This window comes from Hippocampus comes, unplaced genomic scaffold (genome assembly GCF_001891065.2).
Source record: "Hippocampus comes isolate QL1 unplaced genomic scaffold, H_comes_QL1_v1.1 scaffold225, whole genome shotgun sequence".
Taxonomy (NCBI): domain Eukaryota; kingdom Metazoa; phylum Chordata; class Actinopteri; order Syngnathiformes; family Syngnathidae; genus Hippocampus; species Hippocampus comes.
In genome coordinates, this window is record NW_017805197.1 from 252,584 (window position 1) to 262,221 (window position 9,638).

The 9,638-nt window shown below is 56.8% G+C and overlaps 1 protein-coding gene across 1 annotated transcript; it reads right to left on the bottom strand.

Moving 5' to 3' along the window:
* Positions 1-3,617: 3,617 nt before the first annotated feature.
* LOC109515173 (mucin-5AC-like) lies at positions 3,618-8,894 on the bottom strand. Its single transcript, XM_019868781.1, has 3 exons — positions 8,724-8,894; positions 6,670-6,759; positions 3,618-6,586 (listed from the first exon to the last, which is right to left on the bottom strand). Exons 2-3 carry the CDS (start codon positions 6,713-6,715, stop codon positions 3,975-3,977), a joined length of 2,658 nt encoding a protein of 885 aa, XP_019724340.1. The 5' UTR covers positions 6,716-6,759; positions 8,724-8,894; the 3' UTR covers positions 3,618-3,974.
* Between the last annotated feature and the right edge of the window lie 744 nt (positions 8,895-9,638).

Here is a 9,638-nt window from a genome sequence, read left to right on the forward strand (position 1 = left end):
CTGCTGCGCGGACGAGGCCCGCAGGCGGGTGTGTGGCGGGGGGGGGGGGGGGGGGGGGAATCAATGCATTCGAGTGAGGCGAGCAATGTCAGGGGGACGCCTCCTGCCTCCGGCGATGCGTCCGGTCATTGACTGGATTGTGTTTCAAAACATTCCAAAAAGTTCCCAAGGGGCCATTCTCTTCCGGGACATTTTAATGTTTTGCGTGTTGGATTTGCCAGGGCAGTGCGTGCCACAAACGTGCCAGAGCGGTGTGACGGGACGCCGCTCAGGCAATCTCACTCCAGCGGGAGCCAATAACCGAGCTAAGAGGAGAGCGGGGAGCAGCGGAAAGTTTTGCGCGGGGCGGATGGCCCACACGCAACTCTACTAGACAAACCCCGCGCGACAGGTTACTTCCTTGGCGCCGAAGCCTCGTGCGCGCTCCAAACAATTTCCACCCTGAGGCAGCGGCGAGGTGGCCACTTGGAATCTGGGGAAAATATTTCCCTGAACAGCCGGCGGATTTGACAGTGCGCCTGCAAACAAATGTCGCCTACTGTTAGTGACTTGAAGCCTTGGCGCAACAAACGAGAAAATGCAGACTCCCTCTTGATGACCTTGAGATAAGAAGAGAGAACCTTTGTGAGTTGAGTCAAACAACGGCGAATGACCTGACAAAGAGCCGTGACGGAGCGGCTCGTTTGATGTCCGCGCGTCAGAGAATCTAAGGATCGCTTGGCGTTCAACACTCGGCGTCTCGGAGGATCTTCCCAAAGCCGGTTTTGATGTTCAAGTGGCGGACAGGCAACGAGAGGCTCCAACTTGGAGCGCAATGAGGACCCGGCCGCCGCCTTCATCGATGACGGACTCTTTCCGGGGCGAGCTCGGATGAATTGGATGACTGGAGCGCCGACTTGACTTTCTCGTGAGCTTCGGGCGCGGCGCGGGCCAAAGCCTGAGTGTGCATTTGGGCAAAGAGACTCTCGTCGCTGTGCTTTCTGGCCACAGGTAGAGCTGACTTGCGGGGATGGTGTCAAACGAGATGGAGCGCTCCAAAGCACAGGGAAAGCCACGGAAGACAACGACAGCGAGGGCGGCGGCAACAATCAAGAACCAAGAACCAAGCCGGACTGAACGTAGCCCGGCAAGGAAATCCAAGCCACTTGACGAGACAACCGGGTACAGCTGGACAAGACGCGAGTGGCACGACGCAGCCAATCGGTGGCACGAGGGACGCGATCTTACGTCTTATTGGAGAGCCACAGGGAGAAATTGAAATGGTTGTTGAATTTGGAGGATATCCCAACTCCGACGCCAAATGATGATGAATGCGAGCGTCGGAACAGCCTCCTTGATCAAGATCGAGAAGAGGACCTCAACTTGAACCTTGCGGGACACCGTTGCTCATCAGCCTGAAGTCTGGCTGCCGACCCTGAAAGGAAACGGATACATTTCTCAGGTGAAGGGAAGAGTTGAAAAAATAATTTCGAATCGGTGGAGAGACCAACAGCATCTCATTTCCGGAAAAGCAGATCGCGCTCAACCGTGTCAAACGCTTTGGCCAGATCAACGAATCTCCCTCGTGTGAGCACATCGTTATCAGCCGCTGATTGCATGCCGTCGGCAAATGTTCGACGAGCAAGGGGGGTCCTTTAATTCCTGTCCAGGGAGCGTGCTCATGAGTGACCCGGAGAAGCTGGGTGGGAAAGTCACGGCGGGGGCCTTCTGCAGTGGCCGTTGGTCAGACAAACGATGGAACGGGGGGAATTCCCCAGACTTGTCTGATTCCAGGGGGATGAGAAAGCTGGATCCGGTCAGGTCGGGGGGAGGAGCTGGGACCCACTTCGGTGGCTTGGCTCATTCGCTTTGAGCTCTTGGGTTCAGCAGGGCCGGAGAGCCACCCGATGGAACGACGAGTTCGTCAGAGCCAAAAGACCGGCCCAAAGGGGCTGCCGGGCGGGCTGGGCCCAGTGGTCCACGCGTCAACCTCAGGATGGGCGGGTGGCGGCGCTCGGAGGAAAAGGAGTCAGGAAGCCCAGCGGGTCCAAAAGGCCCGCCGAGGACAGCAAAGCGCTTCTTTGCGTTTTTTTTTGCAATCGTCACTCGCTGCTCTCCAGGGGAGAGGGAGCGCTTCTCAGCGCAGCTTTGCGTGTCCTCTGCTGCCACCCGGTGGTCGGCCGGGTTCTCCTCACCTTTCCTCAGAATTGCTGAGACAGCAGAGCGCGCCGCACAGCGGTCGGCCTGCCTGCGGTCGGCCTGCCTGCGGCCTCCGCCACTCGGTTGGAGAGCGCGCGGGCAGGCCGCGGCAGGCAACGATCCACAGTCAAATCGGCCGAGTCATTTTTCCGGAGTCCCTCGAATGGAGTTGAAGTACAATCGCCTCCCCCCCTATGAGTAACACTTTGGCGGGTCAAGAACCGTGAGATTGTGAGGCCCCGCCCCCTCCTCTCCATGAGTAACGTCGAAAGGTCCATCTGAATGGCCTGGGCTACAATCAATACATGACTCGGAGAGGGACTATTGGTTCTCTTCCAAGTTGACTGCGGGCACAAACAAAGTCCTTTTCGGAGTCGAATTTTTGGGAGTAAAATGCACCTGAGTCTGCCAGAGCTGCAATTGCTCTCAACACGACAAAAGTGTCTGCCCGAGCATCCCAAAGAATTTCCCATTCCTTCGATTCTTTTCACAGCACATCCTCCGGAATTGCCACGCGTGGTCTTTGCAACTCTTGTTTCACAGCACGTGACTTTCAGTAACTCTCGCGTGTGCTCGGCAAATGACGTGTACTGTATGCCATGACTGAAGCTCTTTCCTTCCAAAAAGAATGCAAACGCAAGATGCCGTTGCTGTCGAAGGCGGCCATGAAGCAGCCACAGGTGTTTGGTGTTTGGGTAAAAAGAGGCGGCGATCTGCACTTGTCCCGGAAGCAGGCGGCGGTCTCCATTTAAGAAATGCGCTGGGAGGGGTCACACATGCGTCATGCCGTGAGTGCTGCGCTGGGAAATTGCTCAGAGCGCCCGACAGCGCTCCAAGGGCGCGCTCGGTGCCGCAGCTCTGCTGTCATCTTCTGGCGAAATATAAAACGGATTTTTGAACACGCCTATCTTCTGCTCTGGCCAACGGTGTTGACCGGCCACACGTTCTTGCTTTTATGCTCCAGGCCGCAGCCCGCGGGAGCTTCAAACATGACTGCAGGAATGCGTCAAGCCTCCATTCCGCTCATGCGACGTCAACTCATTCAAAATATGCAAATAAATATGTGAGCTCATTTGCCAGACTGTGAAATGCCATATGGGTGTGTGTGGGTGTGTTTGTGCGCGCATTGGCTACCCATGACAGCGTTTTACAGAGCCTTCAGAAAGCCATCAGTTCTGTTCTACCTGTTCCACTGTCAATCAAGACATTCCTCTTCTGTTCCGAGGTGGTTTGGTGTCAAAATCGAAGTGGCGTGGCCAAGCTGTGGTGTGGATGGAGAGGCAGAAACGAAACATTCAGTCTGGTTTTCTTGTTTGTTTTTAATAGTGTCGAGCCAAGAAAGGGTCAACGGTGCGGCCATTCCCCCCCCCCCCAAAAAAAAACGTCGGCGTGTGAAACAGAGCGTCTATTCTGCCATGACGCTGAGATTCCATTTCTTCTATTGTAAACGTCATGTGAAACATCGGAAGCCTCGCACAATCATTTCTTCCAGCAGACGCGCCGCTTGGCTTCACGATCATGTGGGAGGAGAGGCCAACTCGTCACTCCTTTAGCGCTCATGAATTCTGATTTTCGCCTTGCGCCCAATTCCAAAACGCCGTTTGCAGTCCGGCCCAAAAGAAGTCGAAGCACAACTCGTGCCCGCGTTGTCGCTTTCGTTAGAACTGACTTTCAAAAGCACGTTCATCTTTCGCCGGCGCAACTGAACGAATCGTATGAAGTATCAAGTGTCAGACAAAGATGAAAAGACGTATTTCTTGTGGAAATGTACAAATTTACAAGATTTAAAACGCACGTCACAAGACCAGCGCGAGCACGGCGGCGGCGATTGTGCCGGCGAATGAGAGCATCGGGACGCTGGCGCCGCTGGTTTGCGTCGATATGATCAAGGACGCGTTTGCCGCCCTCGTTGCGAAATTGGCAGCCGAGGCCGCCACGTAGGCCAGAGACCGCATGGTGGCCGTCTCCATGTCGAGAGGTCGTCCCGCCATGGTCGTCATCACAGCCAGGTCTGCCGCTTGTCTGCTAGATTCGGTGGACGCCTGCGTTATTGACGCCACGTTCAGGACGGCCAGCTGAGTTATAAGCTCATCAAAGTTACCCTGCGAAGCATCGTCCAACATGCCTTGCAACCTGCTTGTCAAGGCTCTCCAGTCGACGTCGACTTCCCTGGCCACTTCGCGGGCCTCCATGATGGTTTGCGTCGATACGGTGGCAGAGGCCACGTTTTGCGCCGCCGCCGTCGCCCTGGAAGCGATTCCGGCCGCCTCCGCGGCCACGTTTGCCAATTCTACGTCCAAGGCTGATCCATTATCAGATGCTGCCGCGGCTGCGTCGGCCGCGTCGCCGGCTGCGTTACTGGCCGCGAGTCCGGCGTTCACCGCCGAGGTCAGGGTAACTTCACTGTTAGTCAGTGAGATGGCGGCGTTCGCCGCGTCCTCTGCGGCCATTAACGCGTCTCTGGCCGCCGATTCTGCTCCTGAGCCGGCCGCCGCCGCCGCCGCCGAGCACGTCGCGGTGATAGCAGCGGCTGAGGCGGTCAAGCCGACCCCTAATGACTCCTGCGCCAAGCTGAGTGCCGTTCTCTCCGGAAGGTTTTGCACCACGTCCCTCGCCGATTGTGTTGTCACATTTGCAACCCTCACTAAACTCTGTGTGCCTGATAAAGTGTCTGCCGATTCGGCGGTGATTGCGGCAACCTCTGCCAGCAACGCGACCTCTCCTGCACCCTGAATGGCTGCAAACTGTTCCGGGGTAAGCGTGGATGACGGCTCGCGCGAAAATAGCTCTTCGGCTTCTCTTGACACTATCAAAAGTTGTTCTGCAGTGTTGGAAAACTCTCCTGGATCTCCCATGGCCGCTTGCGTGGCCACCGCCGCCGCGTCGAGCGACACCTGTGCCGCTTCCGCATCAATGCCTCCTGACGGCGACGCCGCTTCCGCTGCCTCGGCCACCGCTTCTGCCGCCTCGGCCGCTCTCGCCGCGGCATCTCGAGCCTCCTCCGGGTCCGCTTCTCCGTTTGCCACCGACAACGCCGCAGCGTTTGCTTCATCTGCGCTGTCCAAGGCGGCATCGATGAGATCGTCGAGATCCGCTCCCGTGCCTGCCGCGGTAACGGTCGCCGCCGAGGCGGCGAGGCTCGCTGCCACCGCCGCCAGGGAGGCTTCCCTTGAGGCTTGGACAGCCGCAGTTGACACTCCGGCAGCCTCCGCCGCCGCCGCCGCGCTTTGTGCGGCACTCTGGATCTGTTGGACAGCTAATTCGCCAGCCAACTCGGCTTCCGCATCCCCTCCGGTTGGCGCCACAGCTCGGTCTGCTGTGTCGAGCGCAGCTTGAGCCTGCGCTGCCGTTTGTTGTGCCAAGGCAGCCGAGCTGTTGGCCGCCTCAATGGCCCGTATTACGCTGGCCTCGACATCTGGCGGGAGGTCTGCTTCATTGAGCAACTCTTGTAGCTCTTGCGCTGCCATCTCGGCCTCTCGAGTGGCATTTCTCGCCTCTTCGATGATCAATGCTGCATTTTCCGCCGTGACTCCAGAACCCGTAACATTTGCCGCTAGGGCAGACGTCATCGCGGCTGATCTCGCTATCGTTGCCGCGTTTTGGGCCGCCGCCGAGAGTTGTCCCGCAAGCGGGGCCAGGTCCCCGCTCGCTCCGTCCGCAGCTTCTTGCGCTCTTGTGGCGGCAATTTCGGAAGCGGCCGCTGCATTGTCTGCCGCCTCCGCTGCTGCGGTTGCACTGATTGCGCCTTGTGAAAACTCCAGCGCAGCATCGGCTGCCTCCTCGGCAGCCGACGAAGCTTCTTCCGCCGCCGCTTCTGCTTGTGAGGATCCCCCTGAAGCTGCGGCCGTTGCCGCCGCAGCTGAGCTGGCCAATAACGCTGCCGTCGATGCTGCAGTGGAGGACGCCGCCACGGCCGTCTCTGCTGATCTTCGGATTGCAACTTCTTGAACGGTTTCTTGAGTTGGGGTGGTTGTGCTTTCAGTCGTGGGTGTGTCGTCAGATGTCGGGCTTTCATCGGTTGTACCGCCAGGGCCAGGGGAGTCAGTGGTTTGACCATCGGGCGTCGGGGTGACACTGGTCGAAGTGTCGGGGCCCGGGGGGGCAGTGGTTTGACTGTCGGGTGGTGGGGTGACACTGGTCGAAGTGTCAGGGCCCGGGGGGGCAGTGGTTTGACTGTCGGGCGTCGGGGTGACACTGGTCGAAGTGTCGGGGCCCGGGGGGTCAGTGGTTTGACCGTCGGGCGTCGGGCTGACACTGGTCGAAGTGTCGGGGCCCGGGGGGTCAGTGCTTAGACCGTCGGGTGGTGGGGTGACACTGGCCGAAGCGTCGGGATCCTGGGGGTCAGGGGTTACCTGGAGAAGCACTCGACCACTGGCGCCATGTCGCTCAAGTCCCTCAGCCATGGTTCCTGTTTCAATGGAGCACTTTTGTCAGATATCTAACATCGCGACACAAAGCTCTGGATTGTAATATTCCCTTCAGATTACTTACCAAAGAACACCAGTACACAAACCAAGGTCTTAAGAATCATTGTCATGCTTTTTTGTCCCCTGTTGTGCCAAAGCAAATGTGGTGATTTCCTGTCGAAATGAGGACCAGAGAAAAAGAAGAACACTCAGGTGTTATGAAGGCAAAATTTCGTTGATTCCCCAAATGTTTCCTCTTTTCTAAAAAAACTGCTTGGACTTTCTGATGTAATGAAAAGTGGCAAATTGTCAGAAAAACTGCAGTAATGCTGACCACGAACATGTCTGTTTTACCCTCCCTTGTCTCTGTCAGTGTATGATGATTATTACAAAGGGGAGTTGACGTTGCAGGGGTGAACTTTATGCTTCATAAATGGCCAGAAAGATACTCCTACGAACCGGTCGCGCAAAGTTCCGGTCAGGTTGCGAGGTGGTGGTGGACCGCAAAAAGCAGGCAAGAGGGACGAGCAGGGTGCACTTGACAGAATTGTATTAAAACACAGAAAACTAAATCCGAAGCAAACAAAGTCCTGAAAACAAAAAGAATCCAAAGTAGCAAACAAAACCATGACGGAAGCAAAAGCTAACCATAACCGAAATATGACTGAGAACAAACACGACAGCAGCAAACACAAACAACGACCCGTCGGGCTGGGAGTCCTTTTAAAGCACTAATTACCTAACGACCAACAGGTGTGCAGCTGCAGGGAAAAGCCCCACAGTGCCACCTGTTGGTCACAAACCGAAACATGACAGTTCTGTGACATTCGTGGCGAACTTCTGGACATCGGTAAAGATGCCGGAGCTTCAACCCAACCTGTTGGGCTTTGGCTTTCTTGAACAACGAGTAAGAGCGGGGGGTAGGAGTGAGTCGAATCGGGGAACGTTTGGCTCTCCGAGTAACAAGACAGCTTGCTCTCGGAAAGCGCGCGAGATTCGACTTCCCGGCCGCACATGTGCCTGCGCTCTCGCGTTCGTAGGTCGGACACATCAGCTCTGGGGAAGAGCAGCGGGGCGGCACGTATCCGTGTCATCAACCGAATTCGTAAGGCGTGCAGTCGGGTTTTTGCGACAAACTGTTTAGCTGAAATCAAACTGGATGCGGTCGATTGGCCGGGAGGGGGTGCCAAATTCCGGATGGGATGGACAGGAGCGGAAAGGATGCCCCGTCCCAGCCGGACCTCTCGCCGTTCCTGCGTCCAGCCCGAAGACAACGACTCGAAACAGTCCGGAGAGTCCACGCAGCTTCGACAAAACGGTGCCAACTGGCGGGTGGCGCTTCGACCTTCCGCGCGGGGAGAATAGTCCGGAGGGTTTTGCCTCTGCCGCGCCGGGGCGAGCACCTCAGCACTGGTACTCGGACCGTTGCCGTTGTTCGGCGGAGGAGCCGAACCGGTTCCGCGGCTTTTTGTTTCGAGTCGCGCAGAGACGACGGGTTAAATGTCGGCGGGCCAGAGCCCGCCCCGGGGTGTGCGCTGACACGTCTCCCGGCATCTGTTCCGGCTACCCTCGGGCTCTGCGATGAGCACGCGACGATGGCGGCCCTCCCAAACAAAACCTCCGTCGGCCGTTTCAATGACCGCTCTGAGCCAATCGATGGCCGCGGCACGCATTCACATGTCGGTCCCCGCCACACCCGGCCTTCTTCCGTTTGCAAACCGTCCGGACCGGTGCATCGATCACCCGCAAAATCCGAGCAACGCCCGGAGCGAACGCAGTGCTGCAAACAAACAAACAAACAAATGCTGGCGTGTTGTCTTTGTGCCCATGCTCCCCTTTTACCTCTCTTTGTTCACACTGTTTTTGACGCCGGGCTGATCTTTTCTGCTCTTGCGGAGTGAAGTACGCAAACGAGACTTTTTTCGTTTTTTGAACTGTTGTCAACATCAGCCTTTCCCACATTCGACAAGTCACGTTTTGTGAAGATTGACGCTTCAAGGTTTACGGTGTCCAAACTCGACCACCTCATTGGACAAACAAAACCAAGCGCACCAAATCGGTCCCTCACGTGCCATTCTACCAATCGCAAGCCAAATGTGTGTGAAATGACTTCAAGAAGATGAAAAGTACTTACCCGGCCGGCTCAGGCGAGTCCGCGCTGTCGATACCCTGCGCGGAGCTGCAGAGGATGTGTGTGTGTGCTTGTGTGTGTGCGCGCGTGTGTGCGCACGTATCTATATGTGTGTCTCCGTTGGTCCTGCTCCAACGTTATATGTTGCCTCCTAACCGGCTCGTGATCATTTGTAACGAGCGTGACCTTCACTTGAGTCCTGCCCTCGTTGAGGCGAGGCCTTAATTGTTCAACCGCCACTCCTTCCTCTGGTGAACGGGACGAATTGTTTGCTAATGCTTTGTGCGTAATCAAGACACGAATCTCGTCCAGCGACATTGTTTGTGCTGTTTATAATTGGCCAATTAAGTGACTAACGTCAATGCTAAATGAGTCCCAAAGGGAACGGGTTGCGATTGGCATACTGTAGTCAGCTCTGACGCCGTCCACCTGCGACGAGTGCGCCGATGTGTTGCGGGCGTGGTTCTCCGATGGATGAACCTCAAGTCCCCGAAGATCCGATTTGCATTCCAGACATGTCCCGGCGTGGATGCGATGCGTTGGCCGGACAGGGTCACCACCTCGGCCCAAAAATCACAAGCAGGTTACTCGAAGGTTCTTTGCCCGAAGTCGATGCGGCAAATGGGTTGAACCGACTAAAGCCAAAACAGGATTGGGGCGGGGTGGGAGGGGGGTGGCATCAGGTGAGGTGCTGACTGTATGTACGTAGGAATGGTCAGTGCAGGAGTTGGTCTGGATTGAGGAGACGCGCGGACGATGTGTTCAGCGTGTTTTCCTGTTGATCGGCGCGAGGAGCAAGCGGCTGGGGTGCCGCTCCAACGTGCTGCGTCTCCCACCACGGAGCTCGAGAAAAGAAAAATCGAGAGTCCACGTGCTTCAAAAACATGCCCCCCCCCCCCGCCCTTCCCCAAACCGTGGACCGG